Consider the following 27,776-nt stretch of genomic DNA (forward strand, 5'->3'; position numbering starts at 1 on the left):
GTTGGTGGCTGCTGTCGGGCAAGCCACGCGGTTGTGGGAGCTGGGCTCCTGGTCACTTACTCAGGGCAAGTGGGGAAGTAAGTTAGTGTAGAGAGTGCACTGCCAGGGCCACTCGGGCGGCTGGGTGCAGGGTGCTTTTGAGCCGTCGGGCGCTCAATGGAAATCAATGGGAATGTTCCGGTTTGGAAAAAGGCTGCAAGCTCGGGGACGAGGATGCTTCAGATGCCACCACCACTTCGAGAGGTAAGTTGGGTAGTTGTAGGTTAGGTGGGTACCCCGGGATTGGGCACAGGGGGCCGCAGGGCGCCGGGTGCAGGGGTGCCTTTTGACGTCGGGAATCTTACCCTCTTGTTGATCGCGGTTGGGGTGGCACTCTGTTCTGAGGCTGCAGGCTTCTTCCGGGATGTCGAGGGGGGTCCTTGGGTGCCGGACTCTAGGTCACAGTCGCCGTGGGGTCGTCCTCAGGGTCTTTGTCCACTCCGGCACTGGCCAGGCTTGGCTGGTGCAGAGTGTGTTGGGTCCGCGGTCCCGGGCTGCTGCCAGGGGTTAAAAGTAGGTTTCTTGAGTAGAGCCTCTACTCATGGGAGTCCCAGGGAATCAGAGTTCAAAGGTAGCCAGGTCCTCCGGGGTTTTTGAGGTTGCTGGCCACAAGAGATGCCGCGCTGGAGCAGGAGCAGGTTCGAGGGTCGACAGGCCGGTAGGGCTGGGGCCAAAGCAGTTGGTGTCTTCCTCTTTTTAGCAGCTGCAGGGCAGGTCTTTTTTTCTTCTTGCTCTTCTTGTAGGTTTCTATCTGGAATCTGGGGAAGGAAGGTTCAGGGGGCCCCTAAATACTAGATTTAGGGGCGTTACAGGTAGGTGAAGGCCAGGGACCAATGGGTCCTTGTCCTGGGGTGGGTACACCCCCTATCCTGCCTCTCTCCTGTGGGAGGGGGGCAGTAGCCTAATCCTGATAGGGTAGGGCCTCCCATCTTCAAGATGGCGAGAGCCCGGAGATGTGCTTCACCTCGCCTCCCCCACCTGAGGGGTGGGGGGGGCAGGCTGGCACATCCCCTGTCCTTGTATGGGGTTTCCGGCCAAGCTTCCTGCCAGAGTGGGGGGTTGCAGTGGCCTGGGGAAACTCCAACTGGCGGCATGCCTTTGAAGCTTCCCTTTGCTCATCCTGGGGGAGGAGATTTCTCACCTCACCCAGGATGTGCATTGTTGCAGGCCCGGGAGAGCAGGGGCTCTCCCACCCAGGGGTCCAGCAACGTGTCTGCTGTGTGGCAGCCTGGGCAGCCTCAGAGCAGACGTGGATTGTAGGTTAGCTGTAAGGGGGCATCTCTAAGATGCCCTCTGGGGTGCTTAGTACATTAAATCCCACACTGGCATCAGTGTGGGTTTAATGTGCTGAGAAGTTTGATACCAAACTTCCCAGTCTTCAGTGTTGCCATTATGGTGCTGTGGAGTTCGTGTTTGACGAGCTCTCAGCACCATGTACTTGTAAAAGGCAGCACTGTACTTACAGTGCCCAGGAATGGACCTGGGTACTGTAGGGGCACTGGGCTCCTGCTCCTGTGCCCACACCATAGGTATAAGGCACCCAGCCAGAGGAGTGGCTGACATATGCCTTGGCAGTGTAGGTGATGGGCATGGCACACAGAGATGTGTGCCATGTCGACTCTTTGTTTTGTCCTGCACCCAGACACTCAGCCTGCAAAGGCAGTGTGTGTGTGTAAGGGTACAGGGCCTCTAAGGGTGGCACAATGAGTGCTGCAGCCTTTAGAGGCCTTCCCTGGTCACAAGGCCCTGGGTACCTAGGGTACCATTTACCAGGGGCTGACATGTGGCCAGGGTTTGCCAATTGGGAGTTTGTGTGTTTTAAGGAAGGAACATAGGCCCTGGGCACCTGATTGGCAGGAGCCCAGGGCACAACAAGGAAAAGTGCATCAGCATTAGGCAAAAAAAAAGGGGGGGGTCACTGCAACAGAAACCCACTTTCTCACAACAGTGACACAAGCCAATGAAAAAATATAGGCGGAGAGTGGGGGGAGCTTCAATTCCATACCTGAATACAGCATGCTCACAGAGCACCGCATGCGCTACCCAGGCTCGACCTAAAAAGGGCGAAGATGACGGCGTGCAGAAGAAGACTGAAGTTGCCTACTGACTTGGCCACAGCCCTACCAGCCGGTCTGCAGCCCTCGAAAATCCTGTAAAGAAACAATGCCAGTAGCCTTCACAGTGGTGGTTCGTGGACGTGAACTTCTAGAAAGATATGAAGAGGAGCACCCAAAAAGGCCCTGCTGCAAGGAATGCAACCCTCTCCAGGTGGAAAGGGGTGAGTGGTGTGAGAGAAGGAAACCAGAGATGGAGTAAGGAAAGAACTACAGGCACAGAGAGATAGATTCTTCTGCGAGATACCAGCGATCCGTTGGACCTGATATCTACCGTGTATGTGCACGGTTGGCCATACACTCATCCTTGTGAGAGCTCGGCTGAGCCCACAACTTCTCATTTTCCCAGTTACAAGGTTCAAACTGGATGCTTAATTAGGTGCTCTATCACCGTCCTGAGGAAGACCCGACCCTAAGGCTGGACCCACCTAGTTTTATACATAGGGGTTGAAACGTCGACAACTATTCATTTACAAGCGAGGAAAACTGTAATTTGCTGACAGTGTTCATGTACAGCTATGTAATATATGTGGAACAATAGACCTTTATTAAGGCTGGATCAGTATCACCATGTAAATGTGATGAATCTATGTCACACTGCCCTGTCCTTGTCCACTATCCTCACCATTCCACAATGCTCACTATCACCCCTTTCTCCTTTCACTCTACCCTGAGCACCATTTAGTGTAAATACTTGTAAATAAACGTACCAGTTTTGGTATATCGAGCAACTGCATTGCCACTAATTTGAAATCATTGCACAGTAAAATAAATTGCTATTCCAATACATTGGGCCCATAAAACTCGATAGTGTGGATGTGAATTACTGTGTATATTTTAGTTTTTGTGTACTACTTGACCATTGTGTTATTATACTGTAGCCTTCCCCTGACCACAACTGACTCCGGTAAGAAGAATCTGAGGTCTAAAGCCACCGCTGCGCCCTAAGCCTTAGGGAGCTGAACAGATGGTGCTCCTACGACCACCTACAACTCCACTTACCTCTGCTGTCTCTGGCCTCCATCCTGGAGCCTCCAGTTCGACGCCTGAGCCTGTTTGTTGAAAGCAAAGTCTCTATTGAAAAACACTTAGTGCTTGACACGGAAATTGCACCCTGCACCTGGCCGCCGCTGGTGGTGTTTTTGTGCTGCTTTGTGGCCCCTCCAATGCTTGATCTAACCCCCAAAGCTTGGCCCCTGTAACAGATTTATCTACCAGAAAACAGTGTGGATTCGAGCACACCCCAGTCGCCATAGAAACGCATTGGTCTGAACTTTGATTTTGACCTCTGCACCCGGCTGTCCCATGGCCATTGGTGGTGCAGTATTGGTACTCACCTGACCCTTGCTGACCTTTGGTCCCGAAGATTGGAACTGTAAGTCGTACTTACCTGAATAACCACATTATGGTTTTTCTCCATAGGATACCATTGAACTCTTTAAAAATTGCACTGTCAATTTTTAAAAGTCTTAAGTAGTTGCCCTGCAAAATTTACTTACCTTAGTGCGGAGATGTTGGTATTAAAATAAAACACAAAAAAGCTTATTTTCATGAAATTGGTGTGGACCTCATTTTTGAGTGGTGTATCAGTTATTGGTCATGCGTGTACAATAAATGTCTTACACTCCTCTGTGTTGGGCCTAAAGCTGCTTGCCCACACTACCACTAATAGAGCACTTTGGGGTTACACTGAGCCCAGTACTTTTCTGGGGAACCTCTGGACTCTGTGCACGGTATTACCACCCAATGGCATATCATCTACAGAGCCAGCTTCCTCCAACCTGTGTAGAGGAAGTAGTTCTGAAACGAGTGCTACTTGGTGCCAGAGATGTATGAATCTATGCATATAGTAAAGTAAAATGTTAAAATATAATTTTAAAACTAACAATCTTTATTTTGTTTCTACAGCGGAATAGACGTTGCGGTAATGTTCATCTCCCTTCAGTGGACATTTCCCAGATCCCAAAGTGTAACTGCAAGCCGACATCTGAGAAACCCTGTGGGTTCGATTCTGAGTGCATAAACCGAATGCTGATGTACGAATGTCATCCCCAAGTGTGTCCATCCGGCGAGCGCTGTCAGAACCGTAGCTTCTCAAACCTCCAATATCCAGAGACCAGAGTTATCAGAACTGAAGGCAAGGGGTGGGGCCTGGTGGCCACTAGAGACATTCGGAAGGTATGAAAGTCAAGTCTGTGCTTATCTGTTCGTTGACCCCAGGGTCTCTGAGTACTTCACCCATGGGATCTATTAATTTGCTGTGATGAGCGTTATCAGGAGCATTCTCACCACAGCGTGTTCAAGCCAGGTGTCCCCTGGATCTCTCTTCTCTGTGTTTACTAGTGCACGCTGCCCCTTATGCGTGTGCCACTGCACCACTCATTTGATGCTTTTCCAGGTATCTAGCAAGGCCCTTTTTTGGTGAGTATAGTTCGTGTTCCAGAAATCTCTCCCTGCAGAGTGCTCCTGGTTTGATACGGACCTTGCCCTCCTCTGCTCCTGCAGTTCACAGTGAACTTCAAGTACCGCTCACGATACAACAAGCAGTTTGAGCGGGTGACTCACTCAAAGCCTGTGCCCAATGTTTGTAGAACCTTGTGTTCGAGGCATATGAGCTGCAGATTACACACTTTTGCATAGATCGCCATCTGCTGTTGGGCCCGGATGTTTGCAGTTTGTTTTTCCTCTTGGAAAGTCTTTGGAAGTCACAAGGTCGGTGACTCCTCCTTTGGATCGTATTGCGCATGGGCTTCGGCTCCATCGTCAGATTGTTTTTTTCCGCCATCGGTCTCGGATGTAATCTTCGCGCTCCGGTCCCGAACATTTTCCAGTTAGACGATCGAAGCGGAATCCTCACCTCAAATCGCGGTATTGTTTCGATCGCGATCTCCTCAATCAACGCACCTTCTCATCTGCAAGTCTTCGGTTCCAGTCGTCGACTGCGGCCTTCGGGCCTACCCAAGCTCCGGTCCCGGCTGATGGAAAGAACTCCATTCAAGAAGTGCCCTCGATGTGGGTCCAAATTCCCCCACACCGATCTTCATGAGGTATGCAACCTCTGCCTCTCCCCTGAACACGAGGTTCAAGACTGTCCTGCCTGTAAGTCTTTCAGATCGAAAAAGACTATTCGGGACCGAAGAGCCAGGAGAAACATGGCAAACTCCTCGACCTCCGTTCCAGTCGATATCTTCGGAGACGACATCGAAGATCCGGGACAGCAGCGCACCGAAGAGGACCTCGTCAGTGCTTCCGAGGCCGACGAGTCAGATGTGGAAGACATCACTCCGGCGCAGAGGGTCGTGAGTACTATACCCCCCCCACACCCGCGCCAACACCCAAAAAGGCTTCGGTCATGCCTTCGCCTCCGGGCCTAAGCAAGACCAGAGACACTGCTTCACACACCCCACCTTCGGGCCCGGTGAAGAAGCCAAGTAAGCCTTCCGGCGGCTCGGGCTCGAGCCAGCCTGCCAGCGGTGCCGAGAAACACACTTCGGCACCGAAAAAGAAACCGGCCTCTACCTCGACACCGAGCTCCGCACCGAAGCCCTCGGGGTCGAAACCCAGCGCTTCCGTACCGATGCCATCTTCGGTACCGACCAAACCCCATAAGGCCTTCGGCACCGACACTTTCAAGCCGAAGCCCATCTCTGCGCCGACCAAGAAATCGGAGGTTCCCAAGCCCACTGCTAAGCAAACTGGCACGGACATGCCTAAAAAGTCATCGGCCCCGAAGCCTTCTGCGCCAACGGACCAAGCACTGTCACAGGAACTATTTACACCGGATCCCTTGCAGAAAACTCTCACCAGGGATCCAAAGACTGGACATCTGGCACTCTCTTCCAAAAAGACATTTGGACAAACCGGCTCCACCTCCAAAGAGGAAGGACTCTGCTACCTCTCCTTTCAGAATACCTTCCCCACCTCCTCCACCCTCTCCACCTCCGCCCCCTCCGCCTTCTCCACCCCCACCTCAGCGCTCTCCGACCCCGTCTCCAGACGATTATGATCAGGGGGACCCATATCACGATATAGGGGATGTGCCCCAAGACCCCACCCCTACAGGATCCCCAGACCCATGGGACGACTACAATAACCCAGATATCCCCGACGTCCCACAAGATGACCTTTACCCTTCCAGGCCATCTCCACCGGAAGACTCATTAGGGTTCCACCATCTACTTCAAAGGGCGACACACTATCACGGGGTAGACCTCCCCAGTGGAGGAGGATTTCCTCCTCGACACATTTGATACCATACATAGGTCTACCTCCATACTACCTATGCTTAAGGGGGTGGTAAAGCATGCGCCAGAGGTTTTTAAAGACCCAGTTAGGGCCAGGGTCATTAACCCACGCATAGACTAAAAATACAAAGCTGCCCCCACAGATCCCTCCTATATCAAAGGGCCAGCGCCACTGGATTCCCTAGTGGTTTCCACTGCACGAAAAAGAACAAATTCCCAGGCGTCAGGCGAAGCACCACCACCCGACAAAGAGTCCAAGCTACTGGACGCATCAGGAAAGCGCACTGCGTCACAGGCAGCCAATATATGGCGTATCGCCAACACCCAAGCGCTATTGGCCAGATATGATAGGGCACATTATGATGAATTAGAAAACATAATGCACCACCTCCCTGAAAAATATAAAACTAGGGCCAATGAATTAATTCAAGAGGGTTAGACAATCACTAACACCTCTATACGCTGTGCCTTAGATGCAGCAGACACAGCCTCCAGGGCCATTAATACTAGCGTCCTCCGTCGCCATGCTTGGCTAAGAATATCAGGATTTAAACCAGAGGTACAAGCCTCCATCCTTAATCACCCCTTTGACCAGGAACACCTATTCGGCCCAAAGGTAGATGAGGCCCTCGAAAAAATGAAGAAGGACACGGATACGGCGAAGTCCATGGGAGCCCTACAGTCACACCCTCCTAGGCGCTCTTTTTGCTGCTCTTCCTTTCGGAGTACATCTAGAGGCTACGCCTCAGATATGCGTCCACTTCCTACAAATCCCCCACTCAGTCCACCTTCACAAGGGGTTATCAAAGAGGCGGCTATAGGGGCAACAATAATAAAGGCAGAGGCAAAACAAATACCACCCGCTCTGCCACACCGCCTACCCAATGACTTCCCCCCGCTCCCTCCAGACCATCCCACTCCGGTCGGGGGCAGAATACAACATTTCCTTCACGCCTGGGAGACCATCACCTCAGACAAATGGGTGACCCAAATTATTCGGTCAGGATACTGCCTGGAATTAACATCTACCCCCCCAAACATTCCACCCAGGCAACGCCCAATGTCACAAGAACATTCCACATTACTAAAGCAGGAGGTAATCTCCCTCCTACAAAAACAGGCAATAGAGCACGTTCCCGTCAATCAACAAAATTTAGGGGTCTACTCCCTATATTTTCTAATACCAAAAAGGAACGAGACTCTACGACCTATTCTAGATCTCCGGCCCCTAAACACATACATGCACTCAGACCATTTTCACATGGTAACGCTTCAGCAGGTGCTTCCGCTCCTCTCCCAGAACGACTTTCTCACCACACTGGACTTGAAAGACGCATACTTCCACATTCCAGTACACCATGCTCACAGAAAGTACCTCAGATTTGTAGTGGACGGACAACACTACCAGTTCAAGGTGCTCCCATTCGGAGTCACAACAGCACCACGGGCATTCACCTAGTGCCTAGCGGTAGTGGCGGCACACCTCAGAAGACCGCACATTCACGTCTTCCCATATTTGGACGACTGGCTGATCAAAGCCACTTCATACAACCAATGTGTACACCACACCGCCACCACAATCCAACTACTTCACCAACTAGGCTTCACGGTGAACCACCAAAAGTCCCAGCTACAACCACCCCACATAAAACAATACCTCGGTGCCACCATAGACACCTCAAAAGCAATAGCCTACCCCAATCCGGCCAGGATTGCAAGCATTCAGGCTTTGCGACAAAAATTCGTACTTCAACACTCTCTTCCAGCAAGAGTGTTTATGCAACTGATAGGGATGATGGCCTCTTGCATTTTCATAGTGCCTCACGCAAGACTCCAGATGCGTCCACTCCAAGAGTGCTTAGCGCGCCAATGGAACCAGGCCCAGGGGCAACTGACAGATCTGGTGTTGGTAGACGGTCATACCCATCGCTCTCTGCAGTGGTGGAACACCACAAACCTTTCCAAAGGTCGACCGTTCCTGGACCCGGTTCCACAAATACTAACAACGGACGCATCGCTCTCCGGCTGGGGAACTTACCTATTACACCTCACAGTGCAGGGCACATGGACGCCTCAACAAAAGTTACTCCATATCAACCATCTGGAGTTACTAGCAATCTTTCTAGCCCTAAAATCCTTTCAACCACGGATTTCAGGCAAGGCAGTCCTCATTCGCACAGACAACATGACTGCCATGTATTGTATTCAAAAACAAGACGGCACACACTCTCCACAGCTCTCTCAATTAGCACAGAGCATATGGAGATGGGCAATTCCACACAAAATCTTTCTCCTGGCCCAACATGTCCCAGGAGTCCAAAACACAGTGGCAGATGTGCTAAGCAGACAGACGCAACAGATCCACGAGTGGGAACTTCACCCGCAGGTTCTTCACCCGTTCTTTCAAATGTGGGGGCATCCACACATAGACCTCTTCGCCACCCACGAACACAAAAAATGCCCAAGCTTCGCCGCCAGATAACCACACCCATTGTCCAAAGGAAATGATATGGATGAACTGGTCAGGCAAATTTGCGTACGCTTTTCCACCTCTCCCACTCATTCCATTAGTGGTGCGAAAGCTACAACAGCATTCCCTCACACTGATCCTAGTAGCTCCAACATGGGCCAGACAACCGTGGTACACCACGCTGCTGGAACTCTCGGTAGTACCACACCAAAAGCTACACCTCTCACCATGCCTCCTAACCCAGAACCATGGAGAGAGCAGGCACCCGGACCCAGCTCCGCTCAACCTTGCGATCTGGCTCCTGAAATCCTAGAATTCGGATACCTAAACCTTCCCCCTGACTGTATGATCGTCATCAGAGAAGCTAGACGCCCTACCACTAGAGCCTGCTACGCTGCCAAGTGGAAAAGATCTGTTTTTTATTGCCATAACAACACAATCAATCCTCTAGACATGTCTATACAACACATCATATGCTACTTACTCCACCTACAAAGGTGTCATCTAGCCTATACCTCCATTCGGCTACACCTCGCAGCAATTGCAGCTTACCTACAAAACAGGCAGCACCTATCACTTTTCAGAGTACCTGCCATTAAAGCCTTCATGGAAGGCCTCAAAAGAATAATTCCCCCCAGAGTACCACCCTCACCTGTGTGGAACTTAAATATCGTTCTCACAAGGCTGTTGGGGCCTCCCTTCGAACCTTTGCATAAACGCGAACTGCAATTCCTCACATGGAAAACAGCTTTCCTTGTAGCCATCACTTCCCTTAGAAGGGTCAGTGAGATACAAGCACTTAACATACAAGAACCTTTTCTTCAAATGCACCAGAACAAGGTTGTCCTCCGTACCAACCCAAAATTCCTACCTAGAGTCATTTCCCCTTTTCACCTAAACAAATCTGTAGAATTACCAGTATTTTTCTCGCAACCTCAGACTGTTGCAGAAAGGGCTCTACACACGCTAGATGTCAAACGAACTTTACTTTACTATATCCAAAGAACACAACCTTTCAGAAAGACCAAACAACTGTTTGTCTCTTTCTCTCCACCACACAAGGGCAACCCCATCTCAAAATCAGGTATAGCTAGGTGGATTGTAAAATGCATCCAGATTTGCTACCACAAAGCAAAACGAACGCTATCCGTTCCCCCTAAAGCCCACTCTACACGGAAGATAGGGGCTTCCATGGCTCTTCTAGGGAACATCCCATTAGATATCTGCAAAGCAGCTACATGGTCAACACCGCACACTTTCACTAAACACTATTGTGTAGATGTGCAAACCAAGCAACAAGCTAGTGTGGGCCAGGCTGTACTAAAAACATTATTTCAAACCACTGCAACAGATACGGGTGGTCGCCGCTAGGGATGGGAACTGCTATACAATCTATGCACAGTGTGTAATCTGCAGCTCATATGCCTCGAACGGAATATGCTACTTACCAGTATGCATCTGTTCTTGGCATGTAGAGCTGCAGATCTACACACGCCCACCTGCCTCCCCGGCTACCTGTATCTGTTCGAGTCTATCTTATTTAGATACAACACACATGGGTTTCTTCACTGTTGTTACTACGCTCCATCTTTCCCTGCTGGCGAAAAACAATCTGAGGATGGAGTCGAAGCCCATGCGCAATACGATCCAAAGGAGGAGTCACCGACCTTGTGACTTCCAAAGACTTTCCAAGAGGAAAAACAAACTGCAAACATCCGGGCCCAACACCAGATGGTGATCTATGCAAAAGTGTGTAGATCTGCAGCTCTACATGCCAAGAACAGATGCATACTGGTAAGTAGCATATTCCTTCTGGTGAGGTCCTGTCCATTCTGTGCTAGAATTGATCTGAAATTGCAGAGGAATCGCCTCCAGTGGATTAAGAGATCGGCTTCAAAAGTAACCCTGGACGTCATGGGGTGAAGATGCTGTGCCTCATAAGAGGGATTTGGAACTGGGGGCTTTAGTCTGTTTTTAAGTGTACACGTAGATGGAAATTGTAGGGAAGTAGGATCTGCTTTCATGGGTACCGCCACTTTTTGCTGGTGTCATTATGTTCTTCTGACTGGGATCCTGCTAATCAGGACCCCAGTCTCCGTGCTTCTTCCCTAAATTGGACATGGTGAGTACTTAGGCACACTCCAGACTGGCTACAGGTGTACCCTTGTAAGTCCCTTGTATATGTTACTAAGGTACCCAGGGCATAGGTGTGAGAAAGTGGCTCTGTATATACTGTTCCTTAATAGGTACAGGGTGCACAGAGTCCACAGACCCCAAGGGTTTGACAGAGGTTAAAGTTAGATATCACCTTACTCTCCAAAGTGGTAGCCTGGTCGAGCAGTAAGGCAGTATCGGAGGACGGGTAAAGCATTTGGTGTACACACTCAGTCAGCAAATAGTTCCACACACTCAATAACTGAACTCTAGGCCAATGGTTTGTATATAAAAAATATATGCTTGTTTTATTTTAGAACCAACACTTGGAATTAAAATATACTTTCTCGACAGGAGATGTTTCATAAAAATACTTTTGTATATGCAATTGACTTTTTAGTAAACAGTTACAAATAGTTGCAGATAAATTCAAATTATATACAACAGATTACTTTTGTAATTCCAGGCTTGGATCCTAGATCCAGTCCTGGGTCAGTTCTCAGAATCAGCTGTTGAAAGTCGACTTTGGTACTGTAATGATTTTTAACTAATATTTAGCTATTTCAAAAGTGAACACTTAGAAAATATTTCAGAGCAAACAATCAATGATTCCCTATGGAAGGAAATGTAGGTTACAGGTACAGTAGGTTATCGTTACTTTTGTAATCCAGTACTGGCTGTCTAGACTCTGTACTGGGACATTTATCCAAAACAGGTAAGTAATTACGTTTTCAGATGTTATACGATTTTTGAGGAATATTTAGAAATTTCAGAAATCAACACTTAGAAGAAATTTCACAGAAAAGCAGTCAATGGTTTCCTATGGAGGAAAAATGAGTTAAAGGTAAGTATAGTTTTGCAGCGTGAATCTTTCTGGATTCACTATGCTGTGCATTATTCCGCGATCTGGTGGTTGGGTCTGGATTCGTAGTCTTTCCTTTGTTTTTTTTTGTTTTTTTTTTGTAGCCCAGGTGGGCGTCGACGTCCCACCATTTGGTGCACCTCCGTGACGTCGTCGTGCTTCCTGCGGAAGTCCCACCTTTGGGGCGCCATCTTCAGATTCTTTTTTCCGCCGTTGGGTCTGGATCGTCATCGAGAAGCTCCAGGATTTCAATCGAAGGAAGAAGGAGAAAACGCGAGTTTCGTCGAGGAAAGAACTACTGATCACAGAGAGGAATAATCTCGGCTGATTTTTGGTGAATATTTTGAGTTTTGAAAAGTTCACACTTAGAAGAATTTCCAAGAAAAAGCCAGTCAATGTTACCCTATGAGGAAAATGAAGTTAGCGGTTTAAGGGTAAGTACTCGACTGGCAGAGTTGAAGTTCTGGGCATAGACTCAGGGGTCCCCCAGTGTCAGGTAGGTACAGTCAGTTCACCCTCAGCGGTTTCAGGATGGCCGGGTGCAGAGAGAGTTAGGCCCAATGTTATCCTATGAGGGATAGGGGGGCCTGGTTTGGTGGCGCTGTCGGGCAAGCCATGCGGCTGTGGGAGCTGGGCTCCTGGTCACTTACACAGGGCAAGTGGGGAAGTAGGTTAGAGTAGAGTTTTCACTGCCAGGGCCACTCGGGCGGCTGGGTGCAGGGTGCTTTTGAGCCGTCGGGTGCTCAATTGATTTCTATGGGAAATCTCCAGTTTGGAAAAAGAAGAAAATGGATTCTGGCTCCACTCCACTGCCTGTGGAAACTTATCAAACTTATACCCACCACACACTTGATTTTTCTCCAACACCTTCGGAGACGGATGCAGGTGACCCCTATTATGAGGATACCTCTTATCCTCTACATCGTGACCAGGATGAACCACAGGACCAGGATCCCTCATGGGGAGACCCACATGACCCAGGTGACATCCACAATGCTCCTGACACCCCTATCTACAATATAAAACCATCCCCTGCTGAGGACACTGCTGCTTTTAACGCCCTCATTGAGCGGGCGGCTGCCAATCACGGGGTTGAACTTCATTCAGACTCTGTTGAAGAGGATTTCTTAGTGGACACGTGCTCCACGTCAGAAACAACGGTTAAGACACTACCGATGCTAAAAGGCGTTCTTAAACATGCTAAGGACATCTTTAAGGAGCCAACAAGAACACGAGTGTTAAACCCCAGGAATGAAAAAAAGTATAGACCAGCCCCAGGTGACCCTATGTACATTAAGGGTCAATTGCCATTGGACTCCCTGGTTGTTTCTAACGCCCGCAAACGAGCGAACTCTCAAACTACTGGTGATGCTCCTCCTCCGGACAAAGAGTCCAAGGTGTTCGAAAACTCTGGGAAACGGGTGGCATCTCAAGCATCAAACATCTGGCGCATTGCCAACACCCAGGCACTTCTAGCCAGATACAGCAGGTCCCACTACGATACCCTGGAACCCCTAATACAACACCTACCAGATGAGTACAAGGAGGGGGCGGAGCTCCTCATTAGAGAGGGGCAACTCGTTACCAATGCGTCCATCAAATGCGCGCTGGATGCAGCAGACACAGCAGCCAGGGCCATCAACACTAGTGTGATGTTACGAAGACATGCATGGTTAAGAATATCGGGCTTTTAAACCAGACATTCAAACAAATATCTTGCATCAGCCAGTCAACCCAGACTTATTTGGCCCTGACGTTGACACCACACTCAAAGATTAAAAAAGACACTGAGACTGCTAAATCTATGGGGGCTCTACAATCCCAGCAGTTTCGTAGTGGCTCCTTTCGTCGCCCCAGAAGTTCAGGAGCAGCTAGAGGTCAGGGCTCCCAGCAGCAGTGCAATAAAGGAGGGTCCCAAAGTCCTTATAATAAAAACAATAGGGGTGGATACCGTGGCTCCAGCACCAAGGGCAGGGGCAGAGGAAACAACAATACCAGGTCCTCTGCCAATAACAAACAGTGACGTCTTGTCACTGCCCCCCGTCCACATAACACCGGTCGGGGGGAGATTACAACAGTTCCTGCCAGTCTGGAGTTTCATCACCACAGACAGGTGGGTCTTAGACATTGTCCAGTACGGTTATTGTCTAGAATTAACATCCATTCCACCCAACATACCACCAAGACGACGTCCTATGTCCGTAGAGCACTTGACATTATTGCAGCAGGAAGTACTGAGTATGCTGCAAAAAGGAGCCATAGAGCCCGTGCCTATGGAACAGCGGGGGTCAGGGGTGTACTCTCTGTACTTCTTAATCCCCAAAAAGGACGGCTCTCTCAGGCCTATACTGGACCTAAGACCTCTCAACATGTACATTCTGTCGGAACATTTTCATATGCTCACCCTCCAACAGGTTCTGCCGTTACTCAGTCAGGGAGACTTCCTAGCAACACTAGACTTAAAGGATGCGTATTTCCACGTTCCCATACACCCATCCCACAGAAAATATCTCAGGTTCACTATTCAAAATCAACATTATCAGTTCAAGGTCCTCCCTTTCGGAGTAACATCTCCCAGGGTCTTTACCAAGTGCCTAGCGACGGTGGCTGCTCACTTGTGAAGACAACGTATTCACGTCTTCCCTTACCTGGACTGGCTTGTTCAGGCAAAGTCAGCCCAGCAATGCGCCAGCCACATGTCCCACACCATTCACCTTCTTCACAGCCTAGGATTCTCCCTAAATTATTCCAAATCACACCTTCAACCAGCCCACGTACAATAGTACCTAGGCGCGACCATAGACACACTGGCAGCCAAAGCTCAGCCAACCTTAGTGAGAATCAACAGCATACAACTGCTTATAGCAAAGTTCAGACCTCAACACTCCCTTCCAGCCGGAGTGTTCATGCAGTTGATAGGCATGATGGCCTCCTGCATCTTCATAGTCCCGCACGCGAGACTACATATGCGCCCGCTTCAAGAGTGCTTAGCACGTCAATGGAATCAGGCTCAAGGACAGTTGAAAGACCTAGTGTTGGTGAGCGGTCGGGCATACAACTCTCTGCATTGGTGGAATCCACAAAACCTTTGCAAGGGCCGACCGTTCCAAGAGCCTGTTCCACAAATAATACTGACGGCGGACGCGTCTCTCCAGCGATGGGGAGCTCATGTACTCAATTATACAGTGCAGGGACTATGGACGACACAGCAGAAAAAGATGCACATCAACATTCTGGAACTGATGGCAATCTTCCTAGCCATGAAGGCGTTCAAAGTACACTTGTGCAACAAAGTCGTGTTGATCCGGACGGACAACATGACTGCCATGTACTACATTCAGAAGCAGGGAGGAACACACTCTCCGCAGTTGTCTCATCTGGCTCAGAGCATGTGGAAGTGGGCCATTCAGAGGAACATCTTCCTCATGGCGGAACACCTCCCGGGCAAAGACAACCAGATGGCGGATCTGCTCAGCAGACACAGCCACCAGATGCACGAGTGGGAGCTACACCCATCAGTACTCCAACCGTACTTCCAACAGTGGGGTCACCCAGAGATAGACCTATTCGCCACAAACGAAAACGCAAAATGCCAAAGCTTTGCCGCCAGGTTCCCACATCCGCAGTCACAGGGCAATGCGATATGGATGAACTGGTCAGGCAGATTTGCGTACGCTTTTCCCCCGGCGCCATTAATACCACTGGTGGCACGCAAACTGCGACAGCACTCACTGACGCTTATCCTAGTTGCTCCAACGTGGGCACGCCAGCCATGGTACACCACGTTTCTAGAACTTTCCGTGGTGCCACATCAAACGCTACGACTAACGCCCAAACTTTTAACCCAGAACCATGGCGCAATTCAGCACCCAGATCCGCAACAGCTGCACCTGGCGATCTGGCTCCTGAGGTCTTAGAGTTTGGATACTTAAACCTGCCTCCAGCATGTATGAACATCATCAAAGAGGCCAGGAGACCCACCACTAGAGCTTGCTATGCGGCGAAATGGAAGAGGTTTGTCATCTACTGTCAACACAATGACATCAACCCGCTAGATGCATCTACTCAGAATATCATCTGTTACCTGCTGCACTTATACCAATGCAGTCTAGCATACACTTCCATACGCATACATCTCACCGCAATAGCAGCCTATCTTCAAAACAGGCGACACCTCTCTTTATTCAGAGGGCCTGCCATCAAAGCATTCTTAGAGGGACTTAAACGAGTAATTCCTCCACGGCACCCACCGGCGCCGGTGTGGAACCTAAATGTGGTCCTCACCAGATTGATGGGTCCACCTTTTGAACCTCTACGTTCCTGTGAGATTCAATTCCTCACCTGGAAAGTAGCCTTCCTAGTGGCAATCACTTCGCTGAGACGAGTTAGTGAACTCCAGGCACTAACCATTCAGGAGCCATTCATACAAGTTCATGCGAACAGAGTTGTACTACGTACCAACCCCACCTTCATGCCTAAAGTAATATCACAGTTCCACATGAATCAAACTATTGAACTGCCTGTTTTCTTTCAAAATCCGGAAACTGTCGCAGAGAGAATGCTCCATACACTAGACGTAAAGAGAGCCCTCATGTACTATATAGACAGGACCAAGGATTTTAGGAAAACAAAACTCTTCTTTTCTCCACAACATAAGGGCAACGCCATTTCCAAAGCAGGGATAGCCAGATGGATCGTTAAATGTATTCAAATTTGTTATGAAAAAGCTAAACGCACGTTAACTATTCCTCCGAGAGCCCACTCAACACGAAAGTTAGGGGCGTCCATGGCATTCCTGGGAAACATTCCATTAGAAGCAATATGTAGAGCAGCCACATGGTCCACTATACATACATTTACCAAACACTACTGTGTAGATGTACACTCAAAACAGCAGGCAGCTGTAGGACAGGCTGTTCTCAAGACGCTTTTTCAGACTCCCGCAGCTGGCACGGGCAGCCGCCACTAATCGAGGGACTGCTATATATTCTATGCACAGATATGAATTCAGCAGCCCACATGCCTCGAACTGAATATGCTACTTACCAGTATGCATCTGTTCTTGGCATGTAGGGCTGCTGACATTCATATCGCCCACCCTCCTCCCCGGCGCCTGTAGCAGCTGCAGCACTCAGAATTACTGTATAGCATGGTCATCACTTACTGTATCTACTCCATCACTGCCACAATGGCGAAAAACAATCTGAGGATGGAGAGGATGCCCATGCGCACTGTAGTCCAGGGGAGGAGCCACCTATCTCGTGATACTTCGAAGACTCTTCCAGGACAACAATGTGCAATCATCCGGACCCAACACTAGGCGGCGATCTATGCACAGATATGAATGTCAGCAGCCCTACATGCCAAGAACAGATGCATACTGGTAAGTAGCATATTCAATCTCACACTGGCATCAGTGTGGGTTTAATGTGCTGGGAAGTTTGATACCAAACTTCCCAGTCTTTAGTATTGCCATTATGGTGCTGTGGAGCTCGTGTTTGACGAGCTCTCAGCACCATGTACTCTTAAATGGCAGCACTGCACTTAGAGTGCCCGGGAATGGACCTGGGTACTGTAGGGGCACAGGGCTCCTGCTCCTGTGCCCACACCATGGGCATAAGGCACCCAGCCAGAGGGGTGACTGACATATGCCTTGGCAGTGCGGGTGTTGGGCATGGCACACAGATGTGTGCCATGTCGACTCTTCATTTTGTCCTGCACCCAGACACTCAGCCTGCAAAGGCAGTGTGTGTGTGTAAGGGTACAGGGCCCCTAAGGGTGGCACAATGAGTGCTGCAGCCCTTAGAAGTCTTCCCTGGTCACAAGGCCCTGGATACCTAGGGTACCATTTACTAGGGGCTGACATGTGGCCAGGGTTTGCCAATTTGGAGTTTGTGTGTTTTAAGGAAGGAACATAGGTCCTGGGCACCTGATTGGCAGGAGTCCAGGGTACACTCAGTCAAAGTACATTCAGCAATTTAGCAAAAAGTGGGGGCATACCATGCAAGAAAGAGGGCACTTTCTCACTAAAGGTACACCAGGGGTTCCCCATGGGCTGAAGCATGTATTGTGCCACCCATGGCAGACCACTCAAAGTGTGATTACAGGTCTGCCATTGCAGCCTGTGTAAGCTGGTGCTAGCACCACTTACTTAAGATACAGGTTTTCCTAGATCGGAGGTCACTGAGCTTAACACCTATAAGTCACCCCTCATCACTATTCTGTGCATTATCTCGCCATCTAGTGGTTGGGTCCGGAATCAAATTCTGCAACAATTGCCACCACAAGTACGTGCAGAAGGACCAGCACCCAGCTTGCAACCTCTGCCTGCTGCTCGACCATCGAAGCGAAGACTGCAACGCCTGCTCAGCGTTCACACCGAAGACCCTCAGAGTTCGGGAGAGGCAGCGAAGGGCGAACTACAACATGCAAGCGCATCCTCCATCGCTCCGAGACTTGGGCCTCTCCAGTGGGAAAGAGGACAACATCGCGAAGGGACCAGAAGACTGCACGGTCGTCGAGACTGATAAGAAGTCGGCGAAGGAGGTAAGGGAGTCGTCGACCCAAAGACCCCCGACCGACACTCGAAAGAGTGATGCAAAGTCCTCGAAAGGGGCTCTACCGTCAACCCTCGACGCCTGCAGCTGCACCAAAGGACAAACAGCCCAGCGGATCCTTTCTAAAAGGACTCCTAGCCGGCGAAAACTCTGGAGAAACCTAGGTCGTCGAAGCCCAGTCTTGCAAAGGACCGCTCGATGCAGAGGGAAAAAGAGTTAAAGGCGACTTTGAGGCCGACGACCATGAAGTGAAGCGCAGGAGCGCTCTACGCCGAACAAGCGGCTGAGATGGAGCAAAAGAGATGAAGGCTCGAGGCCGAAATGGCAAACATCCTCCAGTGAAAGAAGGATTTCGACGACCGGATGAGCCAGTACACCATCTCGTCGAGGCCCGCAGTCGAAGCAGAGCTCGAAGAGGGGGTCGAGTACCCATATCCACAGAAAACGGAACCTGCTGAAGAACAAGAGGAAGAGAGCCTAGGTTACTTAGAGGCAGAAGGTGAAGAGGATCAACAGACCTACCAGGACTCTACATCCTCGGAGGCGCAACCTGGAGTGGCAGGATCTCGACGCCGAAAACCCGGAAGAGGGTGTAGAGTCATATCCGTAGAGGTCTTCGCCGCCGGACGACATTGGCATATACAATATGGTCTCAAAGAACGCTGCAGCCACTTATGGAGTGAAACTAGAGGAGGAAAAGGCCAAAGCTTGTTTTCTCCTGGAAACTCTGCTCCCTACACAGACCAGGAGCCAATTTCTACCCATGCTCCCAAGTGTGCTGAACCAGGGAAGGCAGGCCTTCAGGGGGCCAGCGATATGTAACTCAGTGACTCCAAGGACAGAGAAGAAATATAAACATTCCTCACAAGACCCAGTATATATTATGGGATCAGTACCTGCTGACTCGATAATGGCATCAACAGCTAGGAAGAGGGCCAACGTGCCCACGAACTCCGTCCACCTCCAGACCAGGAGAGCAGGAGGATGGAGAGGAGTGCGGCGATTCAACGGTGCATCGCCAGCTCAAATGCCTTGATTAACAGACATGCCTACCAGCATTGGGAGGAAGTCGGTGCGAGAAAGTGCCATCTTTCTTGCATGGTATGCCCCCACTTTTTACTGAATTGCTGAATGTACTTTGACTGAGTGTACCCTGGACTCCTGCCAATCAGGTGCCCAGGGCCTATGTTCCTTCCCTAAAACAAACCAAACCCAAATTGGCAAACCATGGCCACATGTCAGCCCCTGGTAAATGGTACCCTAGGGAACCCAGGGCCTTGTGACCAGGGAAGGCCTCTAAGGGCTGCAGCACTCCTTGTGCCACCCTTAGAGGCCCTGTACCCTTACACACACACACACACACACACACACACTGCCTTTGCAGGCTGAGTGTTTGGGTGCAAGACAAAAACAAAGTCGACATGACACACCTCCCTGTGTGCCATGCCCATCACCTACACTGCCATGGCATACATCAGCCACCCCTCTAGCTGGGTGCCTTATGCCAATGGTGTGGGAGCAGGAGCCCTGTGCCCCTACAGTGCCCAGGTCCATTCCTGAGCACTGTAAGTGCAGTGCTGCCATTTAAGAGTACATGGTGCTGAGAGCTCGTCAAACATGAGCTCCACAGCACCATAATGGCAACACTAAAGACTGGGAAGTTTGGTATCAAACTTCTCAGCACATTAAACCCACACTGATGCCAGTGTGGGATTTAATGTACCAAGCACCCCAGAGGGCATCTTAGAGGTGCCCCCTTAAACCTAACCTGCAATCCACGTCTGCTCTGAGGCTGCCTAGGCTGCCACCCAGCAGACATGTTGCTGGACCCCTGGGTAGGAGAGCCCCAGCTCTCCTGGGCCTGCAACAATGCACATCCTGGGTGAGGTGCTAAATCTCCTGCCCCAGGATGGGCAGGGGGAAGCTTCAAAGGCATGCCGCCTCTGTGAGCTTCCCCAGGCCACTGCAACCACCCACTCTGGCGGGAAGCTTTGGCCAGAAACCCCAAATAAGGACAGGGGATGTGCTAGCCTGCCAACCCCAACCCTCAGGTGGGGGAGGCGAGGTGAAGCACATCTCCGGGCTCTCGCCATCTTGAAGATGGGGAGCCCTACCCTATCAGGACCAGGCTATTGCCCCCCTCCCACAGGAGAGAGGCAGGATAGGGGGTGTACCCACCCCAGGACAGGGACCCATTGGTCCCTGCCCTTCACCTACCTGTAACACCTCTAAATCTAGTATTTAGGGGCACCCTGAACCTTCCTTCCCCAGATTCCAGATTCAAAACTACAAAGAAGAGCAAGAAGAAAGAAGACCTGCCCTGCACCTGCTAAAAAGAGGAAGACACCAACTGCTTTGGCCCCAGCCCTACCGGCCTGTCGACCCTCGAACCTGCTCCGGCTCCAACCCGGCATCTCTTGTGGCCAGCAACCTCACAAACCCCGGAGGACCTGGCTACCTTTTGACTCTAAGCCCCTGGGACTCCCATGAGTAGAGGCTCTACTCAAAACCTACCTCTAATCCCTGGCAGCAGCCCGGAACCGCGAACCCAGCACACTCTGCACCAGCCAAGCCTGGCCAGTGCCGGAGTGAACAAAGACCACGAGGACGACCCCACGGCGACTGTGACCGGCACCCAAGGACCTCCCTCGACACTCCTGAAGAAGCCTGCAGCCTCAGAACTAGGTGCCCCCCCTACCGCGATCAACAGAGGGTAAGATTTCCCGACACCAGAAGGCACCCCTGCACGCGGCGCCCCGCGGCCCCCTGTGCCCAATCCCGGGGTACCTACCTATCCTCCAACTGCCCAACTTACCTCTCGAAGTGGTGGTGGCACCTGAAGAGTCCTCGTCCCCGAGCTTGCAGTCTTTTTCTAAACCGGAGATTTCCCATTGAAATCAATTGAGCGCCCGAAGGGTCAAAAGCACCCTGTACCCAGCCGCCCGAGTGGCCCTGGCAGTGAAAACTCTACACCTACCTACTTGCCCTGAGTAAGTGACCAGGAGCCCAGCTCCCACAGCCGCGTGGCTTTCCAGTCAGCAGTCACCAACCAAGGCCCCCCTATCCCTCATAGGATAACATTGGGCCTAACGCTCTCTGCACCCGGCCGCCCTAGAGTCGCTGAGGGTGAACCAACTGTACCTACCTGACCCTGGGGGACCCCTGAGTCTATGCCCAGAACCTCAACTCTGCCAGTCGAGTACTTACCCTTACACCGATAACTCAATTTTCCTCATAGGATAATATTGACTGACTGGCTTTTTCTTGAAATTTCTTCTAAGTGTGGACTTTTCAAATCTTAAAATATTCACCAAAAATCAGCCGAGTAACGAAAACGAAATGTTCGAGGCATGTGAGCTGCAGATTATACACTGTGCATAGATCGCCATCTGGTGTTGGGCCCGGATGTTTGCAGTTTGTTTTTCCTCTTGGAAAGTCTTTGGAAGTCACGAGGTCGGTGACTCCTCCTTTGGTTCGTATTGCGCATGGGCTTCGGCTCCATCCTCAGATAGTTTTTTTCCGCCATCGGGCTCGGATGTAATACTTTGCGCTCCGATTCCGAACTTTTCCAGTTCAACGATCGACGCAAAATCCTCGCTCATCGAGATCCTTCAGATAATAAATCATCTTAATCACCTTCTCTTCGACACTTCTTCGATTCCGGTCGTCGACGGCGGCCTTCGGGCCTATCCCGGCTCCGGTCTCGGCTGATGGAAAGAACTCCCTTCAAGAAGTGCCCTCGATGTGGGTCCAAATTCCCCCACACCGATCTTCATGAGGTGTGCAACCTCTGCCTCTCCCCTGAACACGAGGCTCGAGACTGTCCCACCTACAAGTCTTTTAGATCCAAAAAGACTATTCGAGATCAAAGGGCCAGACGCAACATGGCACACTCCTCGACCTCCGCTCCAGTCGACATCTTCGGGGACGACGTCGAAGCTCCGGGACAGCAGAACATCGAAGAAGAGGACGACGACCTCGTCAGTGCTTCCGAGGCCGACGACTCAGATGTGGAGGACATCACCCCGGCGCAGAGGGTCGTGAGTACTATACCCCCTCCCACACCCGCGCCGATACCCAAAAAGGCTTCGGTCACGCCTTCGAGCCTAGGCAAGACCAAGGACACTGCTTCTAACATCCCACCTTCGGGCCCGGTAAAGAAGCGTATTAAGCCTTCCGGCAGCTCGGGCTCGAGCCAGCCTACCAGCGGTGCCGAAAAACACCCTTCGGCACCGAAGAAAAAATCGGCCTCCACCTCCACACCGAGCCCAGCACCAAAGCCCTCGGTGTCGAAACCCACCCTCCCGGTGCCGACCAAACATCATAAGGCCCTCGGCACCGACACTCCCGTGCCGAAGCCTCTCTCGGCACCGAACAAAAAATCGGAGGTCCCAAAAAAGCACAGCACAGACGAGCCTAAAAAGCCGTCGGCCCCGAAAACCTCGGCGCCGACCGAACAACCAGTGTCGCAAGAACTTTTCACACCGGATCCTCTGCAAAAGACACTTACCAAGGATCCAAAAACTGGACATTTGACACGGTCTTCAAAAAAGAGACACTTGGACAAACCAGCTCCACCTCCACCTCCAAAGAGGAAGGACACTGCTACCTCCCCTTTTTAGAGTGCCTTCCCCACCTCCTCCACCCTCCCCACCTCCACCTTCTCCACCCCTGCCTCATCGCTCTCCGACCCTGTCTCCAGACCAGGATGATCAAGGGGACCCCTACTATGATCCAGCAGATGTGCCACAAGACCCCACCCCTACTGGATCCCTAGACCCATGGGATGACTATAACAATCCGGACATCCCAGATGTCCCACAGGATGACCTTTACCCATCTAGGCCATCCCCACCAGAAGACTCGTTTGGTTTTCACCACCTACTACAGAGGGCGGCACATTATCACGGGGTAGAGCTACATACTGACCCAGTGGAGGAAGATTGTCTCCTAGACACCTTCGATACTGCACATAGGTCTACTGCTATACTACCTATGCTAAAAAGAGTAATCAAGCATGCACCGCAAGTTTTTAAAGACCCAGTCAGGGCTAGGGTCCTAAACCCACGTATAGAGAAAAAATATAAAGCCGTCCCCACAGATCCTTCATACATTAAAGGCCCTGCACCACTGGATTCCTTAGTGGTATCTACAGCTAGGAAACGCTCAAATTCTCAGGCGTCAGGCGAAGCACCACCACCTGACAAAGAGTCCAAGCTCCTAGACCCGTCAGGGAAGCGCACTGCGTCACAAGCTGCCAATATATGGCGTATCGCCAACACGCAAGCGCTATTTGCCAGATACGACAGAGCGCATTATGATGAGTTAGAGACCATCATGCACCATCTCCCTGAAAAATACAGAAATAGGGCTAATGATTTGATCCAAGAGGGAAAAACTATAACTAATACCTCTATACGCTGTGCCCTAGATACGGCAGAAACAGCCTCCAGGGCCATAAACACCAGTGTCCTTCTCTGTCGCCACGCCTGGCTAAGAGTTTCAGGTTTTAAACCTGAGGTGCAAGCCTCCATATTGAATCACCCATTCGATCAACAACATTTATTTGGTCCAAAAGTTGATGAAGCCCTTGAGAAGATGAAGAAAGATACTGATACGGCAAAATCCATGGGAGCCCTACAGTCACACACTCCTAGGCGCTCCTTTCGCCGCTTTTCCTTTCGGGGCACGGGTAGAGGCTACTCTTCAGATGGCGCATCCACGTCCTACAAATCCCCTCCTCAGTCTACCCTCACAAAGGGTTATCAAAGAGGCGGCTACAGAGGCAATAATAATAAAGGCAGAGGCAAGACAAATACCGCCCGCTCTGCCACACCGCCTACCCAATGACTTTCCCCCGCTCCCTCCAAACCATTCCACTCCGGTCGGGGGCAGGATACAAGATTTCCTTCACGCCTGGGAGACCATCACCTCAGACAGATGGGTGACCCAAATTATTCATTCAGGGAACTGCCTAGAATTAACATCTACCCCCCCAAACATTCCACCCAGGCAACGCCCAATGTCTCAAGAACATGCCACGTTACTAAAACAGGAGGTAATCTCCCTCCTGCAAAAACAAGCCATAGAGCAAGTCCCCATCAATCAACAAAATGTAGGGGTCTACTCCCTGTACTTTCTGATTCCAAAAAGAGACGAGACTCTACGACCTATTCTAGATCTGACCTCTAAACACTTACATACATTCAGACCATTTTCACATGGTAACCCTTCAACAGGTTCTTCCACTCCTCTCCCAGAACAACTTTCTCACCACTCTGGACTTGAAAGATGCATACTTTCACATCCCAGTACACCATGCCCACAGAAAGTACCTCAGATTTGTAGTGGACGGGCAACACTACCAGTTCAAGGTGCTCCCGTTCGGGGTCACAACAGCACCAAGGGTATTCACCAAGTGCCTAGCAGTAGTGGCGGCACACCTCAGAAGACAGCACATTCACGTCTTCCCATATTTGGACGACTGGCTAATAAAAGCCACGTCCTACAACCAATGTGTGCGCCACACCGCTGCTACAATCCAACTACTTCACCAGCTAGGTTTCACGGTGAATCACCAAAAGTCCCACCTGGTACCATCACACACAAAACAATACCTCGGTGCCACCATAGACACCTCAAAAGCCGTAGCCTATCCCAATCCTGCCAGGATTGCAAACATACAGACTCTGCGTCAAAAATTCATACTTCAACACTCTCTCCCCGCAAGAGTGTTTATGAAACTGATAGGAATGATGGCCTCTTGCATTTTCATAGTGCCCCATGCAAGACTCCAGATGCGTCCACTCCAAGAGTGTTTAGTGCGCCAGTGGAACCAGGCCCAGGGGCAACTGGCAGATCTGGTGTTGGTGCACGGTCGCACCCATCGCTCTCTGCAGAGGTGGAACACCACAAACCTTTCCAAAGGTCGACTGTTCCTGGACCCGGTTCCACAAATAATCCTAACAGACGCATCGCTCTCCTGCTGGGGAGCTTATCTGTTACATCTCACAGTATAGGGCACATGGACGCCGCAACAAAAGTTACTCCACATCAACCATTTGGAGTTACTGGCAATTTTCCTAGCCCTAAAATTCTTCCAGACGCAGATTTCAGGCAAGGCAGTCCTTATTCGCACAGACAACATGACTGCCATGTACTACATTCAAAAACAGGGGGGCACACACTCTCCTCAGCTCTCTCAATTAGCACAGAGCATATGGAGATGGGCAATTTCACAGAAAATCTTTCTCCTGGCCCAACACGTCCCAGGAGTCCAAAACACCGTGGCAGATCTGCTCAGCAGACAAACGCAACAGATTCACGAATGGGAACTTCACCCACAGGTTCTTCACCCGTTCTTTCAGAAGTGGGGGCATCCACACATAGACCTATTCGCCACCCACAAAAACAAAAAATGCCCAAGCTTCGCCGCCAGATATCCACACCCATTGTCCAAAGGCAATGCGATATGGATGAACTGGTCAAACAAATTTGCATACGCTTTTCCACCTCTCCCACTAATTCCATTAGTGGTGCGAAAGCTACAGCAGCACTCCCTAACACTGATCCTAGTAGCTCCAACATGGGCCAGAGAACCGTGGTACACCACACTACTGGAACTCTCGGTAGTACCACACCAAAAGCTGCACCTCTCACCATGCCTCCTAACCCAGAACCATGGAGAGATCAGGCACCCGGACCAAGCTCAGCTCAACCTTGCGATCTGCCTCCTGAGGTCCTAGAATTCGGATACCTTAACCTTCCCCCTGATTGCATGAATATTATCAGGGAAGCTAGACGCCCTACTACTAGGGCATGCTATGCTGCAAAGTGGAAAAGATTTGTTGTTTACTGCCACAACAACACAATCAACCCTCTAAATGTGTCCATACAGCACATCATATGTTACTTGCTCCATCTACAAAGGTGTAACCTAGCATATACATCCATTTGGTTACACCTCGCAGCAATTGCTGCTTAATTACAAAACAGGCAGCACCTATCACTTTTCAGGGTGCCTGCCATCAAAGCCTTTATGGAAGGCCTCAAAAGAGTAATTCCACCCAGAGTACCACCCTCACCTGTCTGGAACTTAAATATAGTTCTCACACGGTTAATGGGACCCCCTTTCGAACCATTACATAAATGTGAGCTGCAATTTCTCACATGGAAAACAGCATTTCTAGTGGCCATCACTTCCCTTAGAAGGGTTAGTGAAATACAAGCACTCACTAAACAGGAACCTTTTCTCGAAATGCATCAGAACAAGGTTGTACTCCGAACCAACCCAAAATTTCTATCCAAAGTCATTTCTCCCTTCCATCTAAACCAGTCAGTAAAATTACCAGCCTTTTTCTCACAACCTCAAACCGTTGCGGAAAGGGCTTTACACACACTGGATGTTAAAAGGGCCTTACTGTACTACATACAGAGAACACAACCTTTCAGAAAAACCAAACCGCTATTTGTCTCTTTCTCTCCACCACATAAAGGTAACCCTATTTCCAAATCAGGGATAGCTAGGTGGATTGTAAAATGCATACAGATTTGCTACCACAAAGCAAAACGAACGCTATCTGTTCCCCCTAAAGCCCACTCTACAAGGAAGATAGGGGCTTCTATGGCTTTTCTAGGGAACATACCACTAGATGACATCTGCAAAGCAGCGACATGTTCAACACCGCACACCTTCACAAAACATTACTGTGTAGATGTGCAAACCAAGCAACAAGCTAGTGTGGGCCAGGCTGTACTAAAAACACTGTTCCAAACAACTGCAACGGATGCCGGTGGTCGCCGCTAAGGTTGGGTACTGCTATATAGTCTATGCACAGTGTATAATCTGCAGCTCATATGCCTCGAACGGAATATGCTACTTACCAGTATGCATCTGTTCTTGGCATGTAGAGCTGCAGATCTATACACACCCACCCACCTCCCCGGCTACCTGTATCCGTTCCAGTCTATCTTATTTAGATACACACACATGGGTTTCTTTACTGTTATTACTACGCTCCATCTTTCCCTGCTGGCGAAAAACAATCTGAGGATGGAGCCGAAGCCCATGCGCAATACGAACCAAAGGAGGAGTCACCGACCTCGTGACTTCCAAAGACTTTCCAAGAGGAAAAACAAACTGCAAACATCCGGGCCCAACACCAGATGGCGATCTATGCACAGTGTATAGATCTGCAGCTCTACATGCCAAGAACAGATGCATACTGGTAAGTAGCATATTCCTACTCACCTGATCTTAGGTGAGCTCCCAGTGCTGGATCTTGGTGCCCAGCACGGACTCTGAAAAATACTAACAACTATACTTACCCGTAACCC

The 27,776-nt window shown here is 50.2% G+C and overlaps 1 protein-coding gene across 2 annotated transcripts in view; it reads left to right on the forward strand.

Annotated features, from left to right (window-relative positions):
* Window positions 1-27,776, forward strand: part of LOC146863589 (histone-lysine N-methyltransferase NSD2-like) — a 325,818-nt gene that overhangs the window by 209,703 nt on the left and 88,339 nt on the right. For both annotated transcript variants that reach the window (XM_085627584.1, XM_085627580.1), the window contains one exon: window positions 4,062-4,331. In XM_085627584.1, the coding sequence (XP_085483710.1) occupies window positions 4,062-4,331 (270 nt within the window). The remainder of the gene's footprint in view (window positions 1-4,061; window positions 4,332-27,776) is intronic.

This window comes from Triturus cristatus, chromosome 2_1 (genome assembly GCF_964204655.1).
Source record: "Triturus cristatus chromosome 2_1, aTriCri1.1, whole genome shotgun sequence".
NCBI classification, from domain to species: domain Eukaryota; kingdom Metazoa; phylum Chordata; class Amphibia; order Caudata; family Salamandridae; genus Triturus; species Triturus cristatus.